The sequence below is a fragment of the Gopherus flavomarginatus genome, chromosome 5 (genome assembly GCF_025201925.1).
Source record: "Gopherus flavomarginatus isolate rGopFla2 chromosome 5, rGopFla2.mat.asm, whole genome shotgun sequence".
NCBI lineage: Eukaryota > Metazoa > Chordata > Testudines > Testudinidae > Gopherus > Gopherus flavomarginatus.
Genome location: NC_066621.1, coordinates 4865986 through 4890183, shown reverse-complemented (window position 1 = coordinate 4890183; position 24198 = coordinate 4865986). Strand labels below are relative to the sequence as shown.

At 47.5% G+C, this 24198-nt stretch overlaps 1 protein-coding gene and 1 long non-coding RNA gene across 11 annotated transcripts in view; one reads left to right on the top strand and one right to left on the bottom strand.

The window, feature by feature from the left end:
- LOC127052932 (uncharacterized) overlaps positions 1-24198 on the top strand; it is a 39070-nt gene that overhangs the window by 13155 nt on the left and 1717 nt on the right. The gene's annotated exons all lie outside the window — the stretch shown is intronic.
- The window catches only part of LOC127052767 (zinc finger protein 436-like), a 57827-nt gene continuing 41762 nt past the window's right edge, over positions 8134-24198 (bottom strand). For 7 of the 10 annotated variants that reach the window (XM_050956760.1, XM_050956759.1, XM_050956756.1 and 4 more), the window contains one exon: positions 8134-11342. In XM_050956760.1, the coding sequence (XP_050812717.1) occupies positions 10030-11342 (1313 nt within the window). In that variant the 3' untranslated portion in view covers positions 8134-10029. Of the gene's footprint in view, positions 11595-11974; positions 12092-12313; positions 12441-12691; positions 12784-13004; positions 13147-24198 lie in introns of all 10 variants that reach the window. The other 3 variants (XM_050956757.1, XM_050956755.1, XM_050956764.1) reach the window with 3 other exon arrangements.

Sequence of the window (24198 nt, the reverse complement as noted above, 5' to 3'; positions counted from 1 at the left end):
CAGGAAGCAACAGATCACAACTTCCATCCTGTCGTGTTTCTCAGCAAAAAACTGTCTGAGAGGGAAAGTCACTGGTCAGTCAGTGAAAAGGAATGCTATGCCATTGTGTACGCCCTGGAAAAGCTACGCCCATATGTTTGGGGACGGCGGTTCCAACTACAAACTGACCATGCTGCACTAAAGTGGCTTCATACTGCCAAGGGGAACAACAAGAAACTTCTTCGTTGGAGTTTAGCTCTCCAAGATTTTGATTTTAAAATTCAACACATCACAGGAGCTTCTAACAAAGTAGCTGATGCACTCTCCCGTGAGAGTTTCCCAGAATTCAGTAGTTAAAAAGTGTTCTTAAAATGTAGAAGTCTGTTAGTTATATACTTAGGAGTATATGTAAAGGTCTATGTGTTGTATTAATCTGTTTATTTTAAAGTTCTAGAAGGAAATCGCCGCCAGTGAGCTTCCCCACTGTCTGCAATTTGGGGGGCGTGTCATAAACAGATAGCTAAGGGTTAATGTCTCTTTCACCTGAAGCACCTGACCAGAGGACCAATCAGGAAACCGGATTTTTTCAACTTTGGGTGGAGGGAATTGAGTGTCTGTGTCTTTGTTTTCTGGCTGCCTGCTTTCTCTGAGCTTTGGAGAAGTAGTTTCTATTTTCTAGTCTTCTGTTTCCAAGTGTAAGGACAAAGAGATCAGATAGTAAGTTATATGGTTTCTTTTCTTTGGTATTTGCATGAATATAAGTGCTGGAGTGCTTTGATTTGTATTCTTTTTGAATAAGGCTGTTTATTCAATATTCTTTTAAGCAATTGACCCTGTGTTGTATCATCTTAATACAGAGAGAACATTTGTACTTATTTTTCTTTCTTTTTATATAAAGCTTTCTTTTAAGACCTGTTGGAGTTTTTCTTTACTTCAGGGAAATTGAGTCTGTACTCACCAGGGAATTGGTGGGAGGAAGAAATCAAGGGGAGATTTGTGTGTTGCATCGCTAGCCTGATTTTGCATTCCCTCTGGGGGAATAGGAAAGTACTTTTTGTTTCCAGGATTGGGAACGGAGAGGGGGAGTCCCTCTGTGTAGTTTCACAGAGCTTGTGTCGGTATATCTCTCCAGGAGCACCTGGAGGGGGGAAGGGAAAAAGGATTATTTCCCTTGGTTGTGAGACTCAAGGGATTTGGGTCTTGGGGTCCCCAGGGAAGGTTTTTCAGAGGGACCAGAGTGCCCCAAAACACTCTAATTTTTTGGGTGGTGGCAGCAGGTACCAGGTCCAAGCTGGTAACTAAGCTTGGAGGTTTTCATGCTAACCCCCATATTTTGGACGCTAAGGTCCAAATCTGGGACTAAGGTTATTACAGCTCCAGCCACTGGACCTAATTATCAGATGCAGCATATGACACCAGGTGGGGCAACTTCTTGCAGAAAATCAAGCTCTCCGCAAGTAAGTGGCCTGTGTGCAACAGGGGACCCATCACACCAGTTGTGAACCATGGCCTCACTACATGAGCCTGGCCCGGTGCTGCCCCTACTGGAGTTGTGAAATGGAAATGACTAAAAATGTCAGGGTTCTTTAACCAAATTCTGCCCCTTAACCTACTCCACCATTCTTGACTCGGACACCCGGCATTCCTGATAAATACCCAGATTACAAGGATACCTTTGAAAGAAATGCAGACTCGTTGCCTCTGCACCAGGACTATGACTGCCCTATTGACCTACAACCTTGGTTGAAAGTTGCTTTCAGCTGTATTTACACATCGTCGGAACAAGAATGTGTGGCTCTCCCTGCGTACAGTCATGAAAACTGGTCCAAAGGGTTTGTTAGCTACTAAGCATTTCCCATGGGTGCCCAGGCCCTTTTTGGGAAGAAGAAATGTGGGACTCTACTATGGCTCTGTTTAGACAATCGGCCCCTGAACATAGTGCTAGTTTGGAACCATTACCCCCTGCTGTGAATCCCACAATCGTTAGTTCACAGGAAATCTGCAAAGGTTTTCATCAAACTTCATCTGCAAGGATTTTCCAATCGAACACTCATTTGGGCAGGGGACAAATCCAAGACAGATTTTAAAATATGCTATGGACATTTTAACTGTCTGGTTGCTATTTGAGCTAACTCACAGTCCCCTGACTTTGCAACATTTCATCAGTGATGTAGCTGGGGACATCGTGGATCCATACAGTGTCATCTGTTTGGGTGACATACTTCTCTTTTTGGAGAACCCAGAGCAGCACGCGCAGCACATCCGAACCTGGAGAGGTTTCGGCAGCATGGTCTCTACACAGAATTGGAAAAGCGGAACCTCCAGCCAACTCTCCACAGAGTCCACAGAAGGTGGAAGCCATTCACAACTGAGAGGAAGTCTGAAGTCTCATAGACTCATAGACTCTAGGACTAGAAGGGACCTGGAGAGGTCATCGAGTCCAGTCCCCTGCCCTCATGGCAGGACCAAATACTGTCTAGACCATCCCTAATATACATTTATCTAACCTACTCTTAAATATCTCCAGAGATGGAGATTCCACAACTTCCCTAGGCAATCTATTCCAGTGTTTAACTACCCTGACAGTTAGGAACTTTTTCCTAATGTCCAACCTAAATCTCCCTTGCTGCAGTTTAAGCCCATTGCTTCTTGTTCTATCATTGGAGGCTAAGGTGAACAAGTTTTCTCCCTCCTCCTGATGACACCCTTTTAGATACATGAAAACTGCTATCATGTCCCCTCTCAGTCTTCTCTTTTCCAAACTAAACAAACCCAATTCCTTCAGCCTTCCTTCATAGGTCATGTTCTCAAGGCCTTTAATCATTCTTGTTGCTCTTCTCTGGACCCTCTCCAATTTCTCCACATCTTTCTTGAAATGCGGTGCACAGAACTGGACACAATACTCCAGTTGAGGCCTAACCAGTGCAGAGTAAAGCGGAAGAATGACTTCTCGTGTCTTGTTTACAACACACCTGTTAATGCATCCCAGAATCACGTTTGCTTTTTTTGCAACAGTATCACACTGTTGACTCATATTAAGCTTGTGGTCTACTATGACCCCTAGATCTCTTTCTGGCATACTCCTTCCTAGACAGTCTCTTCCCATTCTGTATGTGTGAAACTGATTGTTCCTTCCTAAGTGGAGCACTTTGCATTTGTCTTTATTGAACTTCATCCGGTTTACCTCAGACCATTTCTCCAATTTGTACAGATCATTTTGAATTTTGACCCTGTCCTCCAAAGCAGTTGCAATCCCTCCCAGTTTGGTATCGTCTGCAAACTTAATAAGCGTACTTTCTATGCCAACATCTAAATTGTTGATGAAGATATTGAACAGAGCCGGTCCCAAAACAGACCCCTGCGGAATCCCACTTGTTATACCTTTCCAGCAGGATTGGGAGCCATTAATAACTACTCTCTGAGTATGGTTATCCAGCCAGTTATGCACCCACCTTATAGTAGCCCCATCTAAATTGTACTTTCCTAGTTTATCTATAAGAATATCATGTGAGACCGTATCAAATGCCTTACTAAAGTCTAGGTATATCATATCCACCGCTTCTCCCTTATCCACAAGGCTCGTTATCCTATCAAAGAATGCTATCAGATTAGTTTGACACGATTTGTTCTTTACAAATCCATGCTGGCTATTCCCTATCACCTTACCACCTTCCAAGTGTTTGCAGATGATTTCTTTAATTACCTGCTCCATTATCTTCCCTGGCACAGAAGTTAAACTAACTGGTCTGTAGTTTCCTGGGTTGTTTTTATTTCCCTTTTTATAGATGGGCACTATATTTGCCCCCTTCCAGTCTTCTGGAATCTCCCCCGTCTCCCATGATTTCCCAAAGATAATAGCTAGAGGCTCAGATACCTCCTCTATTAACTCCTTGAGTATTCTAGGATGCATTTCATCAGGCCCTGGTGACTTGCAGGCATCTAACTTTTCTAAGTGATTTTTTACTTGCTCTTTTTTTATTTTATCTTCTAAACCTACCCTCTTCCCGTAAGCATTCACTATATTAGACATTTCTTCAGACTTCTCAGTGAAGACCGAAACAAAGAAGTCATTAAGCATCTCTGCCATTTCCAAGTCTCCTGTTACTGTTTCCCCCTCCTCACTGAGCAGTGGGCCTACCCTGTCCTTGGTCTTCCTCTTGCTTCTAATGTATTGATAAAAAGTCTTCTTGTTTCCCTTTATTCCCATAGCTAGTTTGAGCTCATTTTGTGCCTTTGCCTTTCTAATCTTGCCTCTGCATTCCTGTGTTATTTGCCTATATTCGTCCTTTGTAATCTGACCTAGTTTCCATTTTTTAATATGACGCCTTTTTATTTTGTAGGTCATGCAAGATCTCGTGGTTAAGCCAAGGTAGTCTTTTGCCACATTTTCTATCTTTCCTAACCATCGGAATAGCTTGCTTTTGGGCCCTTAATAGCGTCCCTTTGAAAAACTGCCAACTCTCCTCAGTTGTTTTTCCCCTCAGTCTTGATTCCCATGGGACCTTACCTATCAGCTCTCTGAGCATACCAAAATCCGCCTTCCTGAAATCCATTGTCTCTATTACGCTGTTCTCCCTTCTACCCTTCCTTAGAATTGCAAACTCTATGATTTCATGATCACTTTCACCCAAGCTTCCTTCTGCTTTCAAATTCTCAACAAGTTCCTCCCTATTTGTTAAAATCAAGTCTAGAACAGCTTCCCCCCTAGTAGCTTTTTCAACTTTCTGAAATAAAAAGTTGTCTGCAATGCAGTCCAGGAACTTATTGGATAGTCTGCGCCCCGTGGTGTTATTTTCCCAACATATATCTGGATAGTTGAAGTCCCCCATCACCACCAAATCTTGGGCTTTGGATGATTTTGTTAGTTGTTTGAAAAAAGCCTCATCCACCTCTTCCACCTGATTAGGTGGCCTGTAGTAGACTCCCAGCACGACATCACCCATGTTTTTTACCCCTTTTAGACTAACCCAGAGACTCTCAACACTTCCATCTCCTATGTCCATCTCCACCTCAGTCCAAGTGTGTACATTTTTAATATATAAGGTAACACCTCCTCCCTTTTTCCCCATCTATCCTTCCTGAGCAAACTATACCCATCCACACCAACATTCCAGTCGTGCGTATTATCTCACCAAGTTTCAGTAATGCCAACAATGTCATAGTTGTATTTATTTATTAGCACTTCCAGTTCTTCTTGCTTATTACCCATACTTCTTGCATTTGTATAAAGGCATCTAAGATACTGGTTTGATCTTGCCTCCCAGCTTTGCCCTGACCCTCCTTTCTCTCTGCCATTATAGCCCGTGCTCCCTCCTGTTTCCAACCCATCTCCCAGGTCTTGTTCCCCACTTACCTGTGGGGTTTGCTCACCTGTCCCCATCGAACCTATTTTAAAGCCCTCCTTACTAGGTTAGCCAGTCTGTGCGCAAATAAGGCCTTTCCCCTCCTCGAAAGGTGAACGCCATCTGTGCCTAGCAGTCCTTCCTTGAATAGCATCCCGTGGTCGAGGAAGCCAAAGCCCTCCTGGCAACACCATCTTTGCAGCCAGGCATTCACCTCCACAATGCATCTGTCTCTGCCCGGGCCCCTACCTTCGACAGGAAGAATCGAAGAGGATACCACCTGTGCTCCAAACTCCTTAACCCGTACTCCCAGAGCCCTGTAGTCACTCTTGATCTGCTCAGTGTCACACCTCACAGTATCATTTGTGCCCACATGGATGAGTAGCATGGGGTAGTAGTCAGAAGGCCGGATAATCCTCGACAATGCCTCTTTAACATCTCGGATACAGGCCCCTGGCAGGCAGCATACCTCCCGGGATGAACGGTCAGGGCGACAGATGGGTGTCTCCGTCCCCCTCAGCAGAGAGTCTCCAACCACCACTACCCTACGTTTCTTATTATCAGTGATGGCAGCAGACCTCCCAGCCTTAGGGGTATGAGGCTTCGCCTCCTTAACTGTTGGGGGTGATTCCTTCTCTCCTGTATCAAGAAGAGCATAACGGTTATCTATTACCACAGCAGGAAGGTTCGCAGCAGGGTGGAGCACTGCCTGCTGCCAGAAGTAACCAGCTGCCAGTGTCCACCCTGAACCATCTCCTCCTCCACTGGTGTGTCAGCAGTCCTGTGATCTGGGACAGCTATGTCAGCTGTCTCCACATGGATACTGTCCAGGAATTGCTCATGGATACGGATGTCCCTCAGCCTAGCCACCTCCTCCTGTAGCTCTCCCACCTGCTGCCTGAGAGATTCCACCAGTAGGCACCTTTCACATTGGATGCCACGCCCAGCCTGGATATCAGTAAGTGGAAATTGCAAGTTACAGTCTTTGCAAGCCCACACCAGAATCTGGGTAAAAGCATCCATGCTTTGGTGCTCTGTCTGGCTACAGGCGCAGGTGGAGGAGACAGAAGCAGTGCTGCCACAGGTGTTTCGGGTCCTCCTAACCATCGTAAGCCTCCCTCTGTCAAACTCACTCAAATTCCCGTCTGCAGCTCCCTGTCCGCTCTGCTCTGCTTTAAACAGAAAGGTTTAGGATGTGGCTTGGTTTATAGGTTTAGAGGACCAATGGGTCACAGATGAGACCAACAAGGGACCCCCACTCCCTTCCTACTCCCCTTCCAAACTCCCTTGCGAAACTCCCTGTTAGCAGCTCCTGTTCGCTAAGCTCTCTGGTCACTTGTGCGCAGCTTTATAAAGTCCTCAAGAAGAGCAGCACTTCCTAGGCTTCCCCAGCTTTACTGCTGCTTCAGCCCAAGGTTCTCAGAGCCAGTAACCCCCACAAGAACTCTCCTGCACAAGATGGCCACATTCATTTGGTCGCCCAAGTTCCAACAAGCCCTCACACAGCTCAGAAATGCCTTCACCACTACATCTATTCTGATGCACAGCATTCATCATGGAAGTAGACGCATCTACAATGACCATCAAGGCCTGCTTTGTTTGGTGGTGCCAGATGTGGGCTGAAATTCAGACTCAGCTTGACTCATGTGACTTCTGCCCTTGTACCAATGCATCATGCACCAAACTTCTGGGCATCTCAGGCCTCTGGAGACCCTGCGCCTGCTATGGGCAGCCACTGCCAGGAATTTGACATTTGAACTCCCTGAATCAAATGGCCACAGGGTGGAACTGACTCTCATAGATCACCTGACCAAGACAGCACGCTTCATCCCTGTGTGAATGTGTACCTTCAACTGAGAGGACAAATCAACTCCGAATTTCCAAAACCAAAATGCCGATGACACCTTTATTTTGCTAACTATAGATTTCCCCCAATTTCCTGCCACACTACCAATGGCCTCTCTGTACTTCCCGGCTTTCAACCTGGTTCAACGAATCCACCACATTCAAGAATAAGGAAGGGAGCCCCTCGAGGATGCTAGGAAGGACTTCAGATAGTAGTATGTGGATTGCTGAGTTCAAAAGGGGCCAGTCTTTTCAGTAGGGAAGCCATTTGCTGAAGGGAGGTACCGAGCCTCAGGCACTGATCAAATCCCTAAGCCCCGTCTGTGGCAGCAGTGCCTGACCCATCCCCTTGGCTGACCTTCTGATCCCATCCTCCTCCCCTGGCTCTAGGGAGCAAACTCTGTTCCTCACTTTGGCACAATCCGTGCCCAGAATGTCCGAACTCCCTGCAGACAATGGGACTCTTCTCCCCTCTCCTCCTAGAGGGGGGGACTACTACCCTCATTTTACAGACAGGGAATGAAAGTGATGAAGTGACCTCTCCAAGGTCACACCTAGCAATGTGAGGGGTAGTGAGGTGTACTAACCAAACCCCCTGTGAGGTCAGGAATTATGACTGTCCCCATTTCACAGTTGGGGACTGAGGCACAAGGAGAAAACGCAAGTTCTGAACGTAACTCAGGAAGGCTTTGGCAGAACAAGTAATTGAATCTGGGTCTACCAAGTCCAGGATTAGCACCTCAGCCATGGAAACATCTTTATGCCTGACTCCCTTACCTGCCTCTGAATATCCCCGTCCTTGTATAAACTTTTTCCACTGCAATTTCCTGTGCCTTCCATAGGTTATTCATTGTCTTTAGACTTTACAGACCTAAAAGACGCCTGTGCCAGCTTTAGATGAATAGAAACATAATCCACAACAAAACAGCAAAAGCAAGTGCAGTGGCCAAGTCAGCCAACACACATACCACTGGTATTGGTAATTCCAGGTGCAGTTTTATAGACCTTGACTTCTTATATACTCAGTGAGGGAGGCAGAAGTCTTAAGGAAAAAGCAGCCTCAAAAATTGTTTCCAGTAAAACAGACCAAGCAAAAAACATCTTCCTTCTATCTTAAGTACAGACATTGGGGGTGGAGCAAAATAAGGACCAGTCTATGCCTTGAAGTGTAAAAGAAAGGATCGGTCTCCAGGTTGCTGACCAGAAGAAAGTCCATACATATCTTAGCTTCTGTTGCTGTGCCAAAACTATGGCATTATCCTTCAACCTTAATCTGAAATGTGGCCGGAAATGAAATGTAGTACAGCATCGGCCTTGTATGTTCATTTCCATGGCCTTATTGAACTGTCTGGTGCCACATTTTAAAAACTTCATTATTAAAATATGAGGAAAGGTTGTGGTCTCACATCTGCTGTGGGCTTCGGGGCTAAGAAACGGTGCTCCCTCTCAATTTCAAAATCAGTTCCTGAAGGGAGTTTTAAGAATTCAGGCAGCCTTATTTAGGAATTCAATAGACTCAAAGCTCTCCAGAAAGGCAACCAAAATTATATCTTGTTCTGCCCTGCTGATAGTCCACTCTCTCCTGTAGGACTCTAATTCTCTGCATCTGCTGATTTGAGGAGGCGTTATTGGCTGTTACAGAGTCCTCCAGTGCAGACACATGGGCCTCAACTTGCCCCACTCTCCTTCATAGGCTTGTTTGAGAAGCTGCAGTGGTCTTTTTCACATCAGCAATATCTGCTGACATTGTTCTTCAGAGAGTTAATTCTTCCAAGATCTACTGAAGCACCTGCAAGGTTTGTTCAGGATTCTATCTGGAGCTTCTTCGTACATCTTCATATGACATGAGCTCTCTAATAGCGTTTGCTTTTTGCAGGCCTGCTTCATTACTGGAGAAGAGGGAAGGTCCAAACTCTTATCCAGGGATCCCTTAGCAGATGGTGCATTGATATCTATCTAAATTAACTACATTCGTAGTAGGATTGCTGTTGTTTTGAACAGATTCTGCGGGGTTTAGCGAGGCGCAAGGAGTTTGGAGCTCAGGCAGCCTACCTCCCCTGTTGGCTCCCCCTGGACTCCTCCTGGAAACCATATATTTTATGAAAGTGAGTTTATTTTTAGTCAATAGTGCTACTAGCCAGCAAGGGTATGTCTACTCTACACAGCGAGGGGCAGCCTGCAGCAGCAAGTCTCAGAGTGTGGGTCAACAGACTTGACCTTGAATTACTGTGCTAAAAAGAGCTGTGTAGACACTGCAGCTCGGGCTGGGACTCTAGGCTGATTAGCCAGGTCTCACAGCTATTTTTAGCACCACAGTGTGAGCTCTGCAAGCCCAAGTGTGTCCACCCGGGCGCTGAGACTGACTGAGCCCAAGCTCCAGCCCGTGCTGGAACATCTCACAGCTATTGTTAACACTGTAGAGCGAGCCCAAGTCCGCTGACCTGGGCTCTGAGACGTACTGCAAATATTCCTCTTCCTGCAACATCCCAGTTATTAAATGACCCATATCTCCATTACCAGGCACTCTCTGCTCTTGGCTCCTGCCACTGTGCCCTTATGATCAGTCTCCCACAAAATTCAACTCCATTAATTTGCAATTCCCACAAATCCCCCCACCCCTGCCAAAGGATCTGTTCCTACCTTCACCAGCTCCTTTCCCCTCCTGAATCTTGTATCTGCCATCATAAATAAGCCAATACTTCCCGCCCATACTTCTCCCACCTTGTACTTAAGTATCCCTCGCCAACCTAAGAAAGCACCACACCACTGTTTTATATCACACGTGGAGTCCCCGTTGCACTGCTAGAGCTAACGTAATCTGAAGTTACACTTGCTGAATTGGGTTTCTTTTCCACATGGAGGTTTACCAAGGTATAACAAGCTTTTGAGTTTGATTGACGCTTTCCCCACATTCAGAACATTTGTGAGGTCTCTCTCCCTGGTGCGCTGACTGTTGTTGGGTAGGGGTGAACTTCTCATGGAAGCTTTTCCCACATTCAGTGCATCTGTGACGTCTCGCTTCGTGATGCATTAACCGATGCTGGGAAAGAGAGAACTTCTGACGAAAGCTTTTTTCACAGTGAGGACATTTATAGGGCCTCTCCCCAGTATGGGTCCTCAGGTGCTTGGTCAGAGTTGATCTCTGCCTGAAGCCTTGCCCACATTCAGTGCATTTATGAGGTTTTTCCCCCGTGTGGGTTCTACAGTGAGTGGAAAGGTCTCCTTTCAGTCTAAAGCTTTTGTCACAGTCAGGACACTGGTAGGGTTTCTCTCCTGTGTGGATTCTCTTATGCAGAGCAAGGTACGAGCTCTCTCTGAAGCTCTTCCCACAGTCAGTGCAGCTATAGGGTTTCTCCTCTTTGTGCATCCGTAGGTGTTTACTGAGTGTCGACTTCCGTCCAAAGCTACTCCCACAGTCAGCACATACATAAGGTTTCTCTCCCGTGTGGCTTTTTTGATGCCTTCGGAGGTGTGAGTTCTGGCGGTAGCTTTTCCCACACTCAGCACAGCTGTAACGTTTCTCATCCCAGTGGGTTTTCTGATGCAGATCAAGGGCTGAGCTGCTGCTAAAGCTTCTCTTACTTTTACTTTGTGTGTTCAGTTGTGCTCCCACCTTGGTTTCCTGGTAGGCAATGGTGCGGTTCAATTTCTTAGAACTTCCTTCGCATACAGCAGATTCACTGTCTTTCCCCCCTGCCAGGTAAGCTGGCTGCGGTCCTCTCCTTCCCCGACTCTTACCAGCATCTGCCCATTCACATCTCTGAGATGCCTCATGAGGCTTCGCTCCCACTGGCTTTTTCTGTTGAGGATGCTCATCCTTGTTCTCACTCACAATCCCTCTGTGCATCTCTTTGTTGTGGATTCTCTGATGCTCAATAAGTCTCTTTCTCAGGATAAATTCCTGACCACAGTCTGGACTCTTATGGGGTCTCTCCAATTTCTGGACTGCATAACGATGAAGAACAAGGCTTGTCTTGTGTCTGAAGCTTTTCCCACATTCATTACATTTATAGGGTCTGTCCCCTGTGTGACTTCTCAGATGTATCTGAAGGCACTGTTGTTGAGAAAAGCTTTGGCCACATTCATTACACTTGTAGGCACCCTTTCCTGCACAAGTTTGCTGACAATGCTGAACGAGGAGCAAGCATTTATTGAAACTTTCGCCAGGTTCAGTACCTGTGTTTGGGCTCTCCCTCGTGCAGGCTGTCTGGGGAGTGCTGGTGTCTTTGGATTTCTCTAAACTTCTTTTGCTATGAGGGGATTTACTCCTGCCTGGAGAGTCTTCCCAGAGCCTCTCTGTCCTGCACCGATTCTCACTGGCATCTCCCCACTCAAGGCAACAGTGTCTCCCTGAGAACACTCTTTGTGGTTCTGCTCCTGTAGATACTTTCTGGGCTTTTCCCTCCTTCTCACACACCGTCCCAGCACCTGGTGGGAGAAAGAGAGAATCCAGGTGTGATTCATTGCCCGTGCTGGGTGCAGATGGGGCAGCAAAGGGATTTGTCTCTGATCAGAAAACCTGATGGACAGGAAGCAAATTTCCCTAATATTCCCCTAGAGGAATGAGGAGAGGCCAGTTCTGACTCAAAGTCCCATCTGAAACTTAAGAAAAAGGCTGGGGAAGGAAAAGGTTTAAGGGTCAGGCAGGACAAGTGGGTGCCAGGAGTGACTCCTGCCCTGAGGACAGGACACAATAGAGAGTGAGATGAGATAAGACAGAACAGGAGCAGCCCTTAGTGGGTTTGCTGATATCCCAGTTTTTCCCTCAGGCCCAGATGGTTTCCTGATTGGTGTCACTCATTCCTCACCAGTGCTACAGCCTCCTGCATTCTTCCTTTCCTCAGAGCGCTGGAGATCTGAGAACCATGGCTCTTCCTCTCGCTCCATCTGGGACAGCACATCTGGTTTAGCGATTGGAAATCCTGCTCATTGGAAAGAGGTACATGCATCACAACATGTCAAGTATTTCTCGATCACTTAACTACAAAGAACAGCAAAGAAAATCTTGGAATGAAGGGGAAAGACACAATCCATATAGGCTTCAGTATCCCCTTTCTGCAAGCAGATTGTCTGGTGGGAAATGGGCTGTGTTCTTTATAGGAGATTTAGGCCATGTCTGCACTATGGGGACTAGAGCAACTGCTCACCCAACGAGAGGAGAGTCTCGTAATTCTCCTGCATGACATCTCTGTAGAGTTCCTTCTGCTTTTCATCCAAAAGAGCCCATTCGTCTTCAGAGAAGTACACGGCCACCTCCTCAAACGTCACTGGCATCTGAAATGACATGGGTTCTCCACTCAGCACCTGCCTGCTCTGGCCACAATCTCACCACTCAGACACAAGCTGAGCAGCAAAGGACAAAGCCATCACTGTCAATGCAGCATTATGGGGGGGGAGGAACCCTCTTTCCCAACCTCCTCCACACAGCAAGAGATGCCAGACTCAGCCTGCCCACAAATCTCCCCATCCCTCCAGAACTCAGCACCAATGCAGACCACTGAAGCAAGCACCATTTCACAACTCACCATAAAGCCAAACCTACAGAGCGAGGCCACTATATCCTGGTCTCCTTCATTCTCCTTAGCATAAGGAACAAACAAATAAGGTGCAGGAAGATCTAAAGAATGATAGAGATACCGTTACATGGATCCACACACACACACATGCTCCTGGACCTCACAACTCTACTAGGAACAGGGATTCACCCAGCCTCCACGTGCCAATAGACAGCCAAATGCTGTTCCAATGATTTCATACAGGCTGCCTTGGGGACTCCCCTCCCTGCTGTACTATCCATGCTCCCCAACATCACATGCATCTCCACACACAACATATTACCTAGTTGCCGGGAATACTGCAGCTTCTCTCTGAGGTCACAGCTCAGTTGTGGTCCTGGGTGGTGGAACCTCTGTGACCTTGAGCTGGACAGGGGCTCCATCATCTCAGAAATCCCTTCTCTTCCGATCACACAAAGTGAGACCTGGGAAACATATATGTTGTTAGCTCTGTGTGAGGGACAAAGGTAGCATCTATGGGGCAGTGACAAGTGGCTCTCAGATTCTGTACTAAACAGAGTTATTGAAGGCCAACGGGCCTGCGAAACATATGAAAGGGGCTCTGTGTCCCCCCACATTTCTATCTTCCAGTTTTCACCACTATCAGTTGGGTTCTGCCCAGTGAGGACTAGAAGAGATCCCTCAATTTTATATTTCTTCTTGTAGCCATCTGCCCAAACCAAACCTTCTTCCTTCCTGGGAAGATTTCTTCTTCCTCGTGAACCTTTTCTGGACTCAGGTGATGTTACTTCAATTCTGCCTTTTATTTGACTGGTCATGGCACCTAGGAATATCAGATCACAACTGCACTACTGCAGGTAGTTGGCTCTTTTTATTGAACGTTATTATTATTTATTTGTGTTACATTAGAGCTCAGGACTCTTAATCATGGGGCAAGACCCCATTGTATCAGGCACTGAAAAAGGACAGAACAAAAAGACAGTCTGTACCCCAAAGAGCTTCCCTTGTAACATAATCCCTTTACATTTCAGGGGCATCACTCAAAGGGGTATCCAATTTTCTCATCAGTATGAATTCACAGAATTTTATTTAATGGCAACCTTTTTGTTTGAACTTGTACCAGATCCAGATTTAACTGTTCCTTTTTCAAGACCCTTAAGGAATTTGAAATGTAAAGTATTGCATCAGGCTTTCATTTCAACTATATGCCTTATTCCATTTTCCTTTAGCTGTAGAGAGTATTCAAGAGGGAGGAGGAGGGAACCCTGACAAACAGTCTTTTTGATGTTCTTATGGAGGGTAACAACATTCCTTTTTGAGGGGAAAGGAGAAGAAGTTAGTTGAAATGGGCTGGAGCTGGTGCTTCTGTTGTTAAAGTCTGATCTCATTTCTGTGAAGACAAAACGAGACAAATGCGCAGAAAAAGGGAGAGGAAAGAACAGCAAAGACAGAAAATGCAGTTCTGTCTCGCAAGCTGACTCGCAACCCCACTGTTGTAGAAACGGGGAGAAAAAGTACTTGGTTGTATTGTAAGGTTTGCAAGTTCCTCATCCCAAAATTGGGATTTTCAAATCTTATTTGATGAGATGCTACAAGAGTCATATTTGAACCTTTCCAATGCTAACAAAGTTAAGAACTTACAACTCATTGGATTCGTACCTATAACAAACTTAAAACTGGTGTTGGTCTCGGTCTTCAGATTTTTAGAAACAGACTAGCTCTTATCACATTTTTTGCTTGAAGTCTAGATTGGGCAAATATTGAAGAAAATCTCCCCTCCACATTGCCCTACCCCTCTTGACTTTTTAAAGCTGCACATTTACATAAACAGTGAAAATGTCATACACAAGTGGTTAAACTTGCTGACTAGCAGAAATTTTAGCCCTTGTGTCATTTTTACCCCTGTGTATTTCCTCCCTTTAAAAAGAAGCAGCCAGCTAATGTTCTTTGGAACCAATTTTGCATCCTAGAGCCATTTGCTACACCCAAAAGGTAGTAAAGTACCCTGGCATTTTAATCGCTGACAGACCTTGCCCATCAACATATCATGGCCACTGAGGCAATTTAGCCCATCCTAGAGGCTGGGAGATGGAGCCTCTGCCATGTGACCCAAGCCCGTGACCAGAGGAGACAGTAGGGACCAGGGATGATGCGGGGCAGTGGTGAGCCCAGGACCAGTTGATGGAACCTGCCACCACATGGCTGGAGCCCAAAGACCCCTGTCTGGAGTCAGCCACCTGTCACTGCAGGGCTGAAGTTCGAAGCTCGAGCCCCACCATCCCTAGGAAGGTAGGGAACTCACACCAGCTGCCTGTTCCTCTGGCATTTCTGGCGCCAGAAGGGGGCAGGGTCCAACCCCTGGGGGGGCTTGGGGTGGGGTCAGTGCTTCACTCCCCTTACCCCAATGACCGCCTTAAGAAAAGACCCTGGTGGCCCTGTCATAAACAGATAGCTAAGGGTTAATGTCTCTTTCACCTGGAGCACCTGACCAGAGGACCAATCAGGAAACCGGATTTTTTCAACTTTGGGTGGAGGGAATTGAGTGTCTAAGGTCTTTTGTTTTCTGCCTGCCTGCTTTCTCTGAGCTTTGGAGAAGTAGTTCTACTTTCTAGTCTTCTGTTTCCAAGTGTAAGGACAAAGAGATCAGATAGTAAGTTATATGGTTTCTTTTCTTTGGTATTTGCATGAATATAAGTGCTGGAGTGCTTTGATTTGTATTCTTTTGGAATAAGGCTGTTTATTCAATATTCTTTTAAGCAATTGACCCTGTGTTGTATTATCTTAATACAGAAAGAACATTTGTACTTATTTTTCTTTCTTTTTATATAAAGCTTTCTTTTAAGACCTGTTGGAGTTTTTCTTTACTTCAGGGAAATTGAGTCTGTACTCACCAGGGAATTGGTGGGAGGAAGAAATCAAGGGGAGATTTGTGTGTTGGATTGCTAGCCTGACCTTGCCTTCCCTCTGGGGGAATAGGAAAGTACTTTTTGTTTCCAGGATTGGGAACAGAGAGGGAGATTCACTCTGTTTGGGTTCACAGAGCTTGTGTCTGTGTATCTCTCCAGGAGCACCTGGAGGGGGGAAGGGAAAAAGGATTATTTCCCTTTGTTGTGAGACTCAAGGGATTTGGGTCTTGGGGTCCCCAGGGAAGGTTTTTCAGGGGGACCAGAGTGCCCCAAAACACTCTAATTTTTTGGGTGGTGGCAGCAGGTACCAGGTCCAAGCTGGTAGCTAAGCTTGGAGGTTTTCATGCTAACCCCCATATTTTGGACGCTAAGGTCCAAATCTGGGACTAAGGTTATTACATGAGTGGCAGCTGGTGGGAGACAGAATCCAGAAGCCAGTAGAAATATTATATTTTTCTTTTCTCTGCTAAGGGCTTTTTAGCAGAGAGAAGCAGTTGGTTTTAAAAGGGAACCAGAGAGAATTTTTTTTTCTGCTCTCTCTCGCAGTTTGTGGCTTGCATGTTAAGGGTCTTTTGTCATGCAATAGCCCTCCCATTAGCAGGCAAGTACCGGCACTTATATGCATGTAAATAAAGTGGTTTTTCTGGTTTCCCTTCATTGAACATTAGCTAGAGAGAGAAAAGGAAAAAAGCACTGTTGCTAGGCAGACTTCAGGAGGCAACAGAGAACCTGCAGTTCAGAAGATAAACACCGGAGGGCACGCCAACACAAGAAAACAGGAACCATGACTTCTAAGGCAAAAATTGAGGCCGAAGGACAAATCAAAGAAGCTGAACACAGGCGACAACTGGAAATAAAACAAAAAGAGATGGAGATGAAAGAAAGAGAAGAACAGATCAAAGAGGCAGCCTACCAAAGAGAACAGGCAGCCAAAGAGGCAGCCAAAGAGGCAGCACACAAAAGAAAACTAGAAGAAGAAGAGGTGGCCTACCGAAGGAAACAAGCAGAAGATGAGTTGGCCCACAGAAGGAAGCAAGAAGAAGAGGAGGCGGCCCACCGCCGAGACATGGAAAAACACCAAAAAGAAATGGAAAAACAACAAAAAGAAATGGAAAAACAACAAAAAGAGAATGAAGAGAAGGAAAAACAGAGAAAACATGAACTGGAGATGGCAAAAGCTGGGCTGCCTGTGCCAGCCAACCCTAACAACCCGGCGCCAAATATTGCTCCACAGCACAGGAAATTTCCCACCTACAAGGCAGGTGATGACACCGAGGCCTTCTTGGAAAATTTTGAAAGAGCCTGTCTTGGGTACAGCATTCCCGAAGACCAGTACATGGTAGAATTGAGGTCACAGCTCAGTGGACCTTTAGCAGAGGTGGCAGCTGAAATGCCTAAGCACCAAATGAATGACTATAAACTTTTTCTAACCAAGGCCAGATACAGGATGGGGATAACCCCAGATCATGCCCGTCGGCGCTTCAGAACCCAAAAGTGGAAACCAGAGGTGTCATTTCCCAAACACGCCTACTGCATTGCAAAAAACTATGAGGCCTGGCTAACAGGAAACAACATTCAAACCTTGGAAGAACTGAACCTCCTCATACAAATGGAGCAGTTCTTGGATGGTGTTCCTGAAGACATCACACGGTACATACAAGATGGAAACCCCAAGAATATCGCTGAGGCGGGGGAGATTGGAGCCAAATGGATGGAACTGGCAGAAAGCAAGAAAGCTACTGTCAAGGGGAACGATTACCCCAGGGGGCACACAGACCATAAACCCTACAACCGAGGACAGCCAAAGACCCCACATACCACCCAAGTAAAGCCACAGATACCCTACCCTTCAACCTCACCAGTCTCCAGTAACTCACCTCGGCCCAGTGATCCATCAGATGGAAGATGCTTTAAGTGTAATGAACTGGGACATATCAAGGCCAACTGTCCCAAGAAAACCATGCGAGTGCAATTCATTACACCACCATCACACCAAAGATCCCCAGGCCCGGATGCCTCTCAAATACCCTTGGAGCGAAGGGAAAATTTGAGAGTGGGCGGAAAGAAGGTTACTGCGTGGAGAGACACAGGGGCACAAGTGTCAGCTATCCACCAATCCTTCGTTGACCCCAAATTCATCAACCCAAAGGCCAAAGTTACAATTTACCCCTTCATGTCACAAGCTGTAGACTTGCCTACAGCTCAACTGCCTGTCCAGTACAAAGGCTGGTCAGGAATGTGGACTTTTGCAGTCTATGACAATTATCCTATCCCCATGCTACTGGGGGAAGACTTGGCCAACCAGGTGAGGCGGGCCAAGAGAGTGGGAATGGTTACACGTAGCCAAACCAGGCAAGCTTCCAGACCCATTCCTGTTCCTGAACCGTCCACAGAGGCCCCGTCTGTGTTACCAGAGACCCAGACAGAGGTAGTGGACCCGGATTCCATGCCTACCACTGAAACAGCCACAGCATCTCCAGTCCCAGGCCCGGAACTGGAACAGCAACCAGCACCAGCAAGTGCAACCACATCTTCAACCTCAACGCCAGAGGGCGCCAGCGAGCCAGAACTGGCAGAAGCAAAAGACAGCCATACCCAAAAGGCTCAGCCAGAGCCTGAAATACCCTCAGGTGCACCAGCGGAGAGCGGTTCACCAGCAACGGAAACAACCCCATCACCTACATCGCTTCCAGAGGGACCAAGCCCAAGTCCACAGTCTGAGGAAGAACTGGTGACCCCAGCCTCAAGGGAACAGTTCCAGACTGAGCAGGAAGCGGATGACAGCCTTCAGAAAGCTTGGGCGGCGGCACGGAGCACCCCACCGCCTCTCAGCTCTTCTAATCGATCCCGGTTTGTTATAGACCAAGGACTTTTATACAAGGAAATTCTTTCTGGTGGACACCGGGAAGAATGGCAGCCACAAAAACAGTTGGTGGTTCCAACTAAGTACCGGGGGAAGCTCTTAAGCTTAGCCCATGATCATCCCAGTGGCCATGCTGGGGTGAACCGAACCAAGGACCGGTTGGGGAAGTCCTTCCACTGGGAGGGGATGGGCAAGGACGTTGCCAAGTATGTCCGGTCTTGTGAGGTATGCCAAAGAGTGGGAAAGCCTCAAGACCAGGTCAAGGCCCCTCTCCAGCCACTCCCCATAATTGAGGTCCCATTTCAGCGAGTAGCTGTGGATATTCTGGGCCCTTTCCCAAAAAAGACGCCCAAAGGAAAGCAGTACGTACTGACTTTAGTGGACTTTGCTACCCGATGGCCCGAAGCAGTAGCTCTAGGCAACACCAGGGCTAACACTGTGTGCCTGGCCCTAACAGACATCTTTGCCAGGGTAGGTTGGCCCTCTGACATCCTTACAGATTCAGGGTCTAATTTCCTGGCAGGGACCATGGAAAAACTGTGGGAAACTCATGGGGTGAATCACTTGGTTGCCACCCCATACCACCATCAAACCAATGGCCTGGTGGAAAGGTTCAATGGAACTTTGGGGGCCATGATACGAAAATTCATCAACGAATTCTCCAATAATTGGGACCTAGTGTTGCAGCAGTTGCTGTTTGCCTACAGGGCTGTACCACATCCCAGTTTAGGGTTTTCACCATTTGAACTTGTGTATGGTCACGAGGTTAAGGGGCCATTACAGTTGGTGAAGCAGCAATGGGAGGGGTTTACGCCTTCTCCAGGAACTAACATTCTGGACTTTGTAAGCAACCTACAAAGCACCCTCCGACACTCTTTAGCCCTTGCTAGAGAGAACCTAAAGGATGCTCAAGAAGAGCAAAAGGCCTGGTATGACAGACATGCCAGAGAACGTTCCTTCAAGGTAGGAGACCAGGTTATGGTCTTGAAGGCGCAACAGGCCCATAAGATGGAAGCATCATGGGAAGGGCCATTCACGGTCCAAGAGCGCCTGGGAGCTGTAAACTACCTCATAGCATTTCCCAATTCCTCACTAAAGCCTAAAGTGTACCATGTTAATTCTCTCAAGCCTTTCTATTCCAGAGACTTACAGGTTTGTCAGTTTACAGTCCAGGGAGAGGATGCTGAGTGGCCTGACGGTGTCTTCTACGACGGGAAAAAAGACGGTGGCGTGGAAGAGGTGAACCTCTCAACCACTCTGGAACGTCTGCAGCGGCAGCAAATCAAGGAGCTGTGCACTAGCTTCGCCCCATTGTTCTCAGCCACCCCAGGACGGACTGAACGGGCATACCACTCCATTGATACAGGTAATGCTCACCCAATCAGAACCCCACCCTACCGAGTGTCTCCTCATGCCCAAGCTGCTATAGAACGGGAGATCCAAAACATGCTACAGATGGGTATAATCCGCTCATCTACCAGTGCATGGGCATCTCCAGTGGTTCTGGTACCCAAACCAGATGGGGAAATACGCTTTTGCGTGGACTACCGTAAGCTAAATGCTGTAACTCGTCCGGACAACTATCCAATGCCACGTACCGATGAGCTATTGGAAAAGTTGGGACATGCCCAGTTCATCTCTACAATAGACTTAACCAAGGGGTACTGGCAAGTACCGCTAGATGAACCTGCCAAGGAGAGGTCAGCATTCGTCACCCATGCGGGGGTGTATGAATTCAATGTCCTTCCTTTCGGCCTTCGAAATGCACCCGCCACCTTCCAGAGGCTGGTAGATGGTCTACTAGCTGGACTGGGAGAATTTGCAGTTGCCTACCTCGATGATGTGGCCATTTTTTCAGACTCCTGGCCCGAACACCTACTACACCTGGAAAAGGTCTTTGAGCGCATCAGGCAGGCAGGACTAACTGTTAAGGCCAAAAAGTGTCAAATAGGCCAAAACAGAGTGACTTACCTGGGGCACCAGGTGGGTCGAGGAACCATAAACCCCCTACAGGCCAAGGTAGATGCTATCCAAAAGTGGCCTGTCCCACGGTCCAAGAAGCAGGTCCAATCCTTCTTAGGCTTGGCCGGATACTACAGGCGATTTGTACCACACTACAGCCAAATCGCTGCCCCACTGACCGACCTGACCAAAAAGACCCAGCCAAATGCAGTTAAGTGGACTGATGAGTGTCAAAAGGCCTTTACCCAACTTAAGGCAACGCTCATGTCTGACCCTGTGCTCAGGGCCCCGGATTTTGACAAGCCATTCCTAGTAACCACAGATGCATCTGAGCGTGGTATAGGAGCAGTGCTCATGCAGGAAGCAACAGATCACAACTTCCATCCTGTCGTGTTTCTCAGCAAGAAACTGTCTGAGAGGGAAAGTCACTGGTCAGTCAGTGAAAAGGAATGCTATGCCATTGTGTACGCCCTGGAAAAGCTACGCCCATATGTTTGGGGACGGCGGTTCCAACTACAAACTGACCATGCTGCACTACAGTGGCTTCATACTGCCAAGGGGAACAACAAGAAACTTCTTCGTTGGAGTTTAGCTCTCCAAGATTTTGATTTTGAAATTCAACACATCACAGGAGCTTCTAACAAAGTAGCTGATGCACTCTCCCGTGAGAGTTTCCCAGAATTCAGTAGTTAAAAAGTGTTCTTAAAATGTAGAAGTCTGTTAGTTATATACTTAGGAGTATATGTAAAGGTCTATGTGTTGTATTAATCTGTTTATTTTCAAGTTCTAGAAGGAAATCGCCGCCAGTGAGCTTCCCCACTGTCTGCAATTTGGAGGGCGTGTCATAAACAGATAGCTAAGGGTTAATGTCTCTTTCACCTGAAGCACCTGACCAGAGGACCAATCAGGAAACCGGATTTTTTCAATTTTGGGTGGAGGGAATTGAGTGTCTAAGTCTTTGTTTTCTGCCTGCCTGCTTTCTCTGAGCTTTGGAGAAGTAGTTCTACTTTCTAGTCTTCTGTTTCCAAGTGTAAGGACAAAGAGATCAGATAGTAAGTTATATGGTTTCTTTTCTTTGGTATTTGCATGAATATAAGTGCTGGAGTGCTTTGATTTGTATTCTTTTGGAATAAGGCTGTTTATTCAATATTCTTTTAAGCAATTGACCCTGTGTTGTATTATCTTAATACAGAAAGAACATTTGTACTTATTTTTCTTTCTTTTTATATAAAGCTTTCTTTTAAGACCTGTTGGAGTTTTTCTTTACTTCAGGGAAATTGAGTCTGTACTCACCAGGGAATTGGTGGGAGGAAGAAATCAAGGGGAGATTTGTGTGTTGGATTGCTAGCCTGACCTTGCATTCCCTCTGGGGGAATAGGAAAGTACTTTTTGTTTCCAGGATTGGGAACAGAGAGGGAGATTCACTCTGTTTGGGTTCACAGAGCTTGTGTCTGTGTATCTCTCCAGGAGCACCTGGAGGGGGGAAGGGAAAAAGGATTATTTCCCTTTGTTGTGAGACTCAAGGGATTTGGGTCTTGGGGTCCCCAGGGAAGGTTTTTCAGGGGGACCAGAGTGCCCCAAAACACTCTAATTTTTTGGGTGGTGGCAGCAGGTACCAGGTCCAAGCTGGTAGCTAAGCTTGGAGGTTTTCATGCTAACCCCCATATTTTGGACGCTAAGGTCCAAATCTGGGACTAAGGTTATTACAGGCCCCATCTGAGAAACACTGGTGTAGCTAGGGTCATTTGAGGAGGTGGGGAAGCCATGCCAGCCAACCTCCTACTGGCCAATGCTCTGTGGTGGAGACAATCGCAGTGTTTCAGTTATTAGGGCAGTTGTCCTATTTCCCGGGTCAGCAGCAGAATTAAAAATTAACGGTGTGAGGTTAATGTTCCATATGGCCTAAATGGATCAACGTCTTCCTTTCTTTTCTCGTGTTATTCCTGGATATTGTTAGACGGGCTTTTTAAAAAAGCATAACTTCGATTTAGGAGACCTGAATCTGAGCTTTTCATTTTTCGTGCTGTGATGGTTTTACAGTTTATAATGATTGCACTGAACATCAGCCATTTCATCTGTCAGACTATTTGGGTTGGGGGTGAGATTTCTTACCAATATAATGATCTCCTCATAGGGATACAGTGATACCAGGATGGAGAGGCCGTATATCAGTGCAGCTTATACACTTTCCTATATAAGTCCTTTTGTAACAAAATAATTATATCCACATGCAGGGCTGGCATGGCGTGTGGGGGTGGGGGCACTGTATGCTTTAAATACACGGGTATTGTTAAAGCAGGACACCTTGTGTGTGTGCACAAGGCCTTTTGGGATTACCAAGGCTTTTTTAAAAGTGCTGTTTCTCCGGAGAGTTGCTGGCTGGGCTACAGGGGCCCCGCCTGGGCTCTGGCTGCACAGAGCTCCCCTCTTTGCACCCCAGAAACTGGCTGGGTGGGGAGGACCCTGCAAGGCTCAGCTGCACAGACACACACACAGCTCCCCGGGAACCCAGCTGGGCTCAGGCTCTGACCCCTTGTCGCGGGCACCACTCGCTCTGCTGCAGCTGCAGGGGCAGGTTCCCTCCCCCGCGCTCTGCCCCAGGCCCCGGACTCACCGCCCCCGCGGGGGACGGACGCGATCTCCCGGGTTTGTCCCAGCACCGACCCGGGAGTCCCGCCCGCAGCCAGACCCGGCCCGGGCGCCGGGAGGTTCCCAACGAGCCGCTGAGAGCGGGAAGTTCCGCCCCCGCACCAGGCCCGGGCCCCGGGGGGGGGGAGGGGATCGGGGGCGGGGCTTATTCAGGGGCCGCAGGTTTGTCTCACTGTCGGGACAGGTCCAAGTTCCGCCCCCACCGCCCTGCAAAATAAAGGGGGGGCTGAGGGGTTTGCGGTGTGGGAGGGGCTCAGGGCTGGGACAGGGGCTTAGGGTGGAGGGGAGGGCTCTAGCTGGGGATGAGGGATTTGGGGTGTGGGAGGGGCTCAGGGCTGGAGCACGGGGTTAGGGTGGGGGAGTAGGGCTCTAGCTGGGGATGAGGGATTTGGGGTCTGGGAGGGGCTCAGGTCTGGGGCAGGCGGTTAGAGTGTGTGTGTGGGGGTGAGGACTCTGGTTGAGCATGAGGGATTTGGGGTGTGGGAGAGGCTAGGGCAGAGGGTTGCGGCACGAGGGGAAGAAGGCTGGGGATTAGGGGTGTGGGAAGGGCTAAGGCAGAGGATTGGGGTGCAGGGGTGAGGGCTGCAGAGTGGAGCTGGGGATGAGGAATTCTAGGTGCAGGAGGGGAGCTCAGGGCTGGGGCAGAGGGTTGCGGTGGGGGTGAGGGCTGGGGCTGGGGATGAGGAGTTTGGGGTACAGGCCGGCTGCCCTGGAGCTGGGGCCAGAGAAGAGGACTCCACAGTCCCCCCAGCATTCTCCCCCAAAGCAGTGAGCTCCAGAGGAGGGCCCCCATCTCTCCCAGCAGCACACTCACCTGGCATTGTCACTGCACATGCTCCTAGGGGCTGGGCCCCTCTTTGGTCCAGGAAGAGCCCCCTGAAAAGAAAGGCATCTCTTCATTGATCTGTAGTCACTTCCCCTTCATGCCTCACACTTCTGGAACACTGTCCTCCATCCTTACAAAATCCAGTCACTATGAGGCCCCATTCCCATTACAGCTAGAAATGTGATCTTGTAAATGGTTTAAGTTGGTGGCTGGTTAAGTTTGTCATCAATTAGTGAGACCTCAGTTACCTCGGCTCAATCACTTTATTGATTAGCAATAAAACAGCATAATACAGAAAGGTCAGATGTTA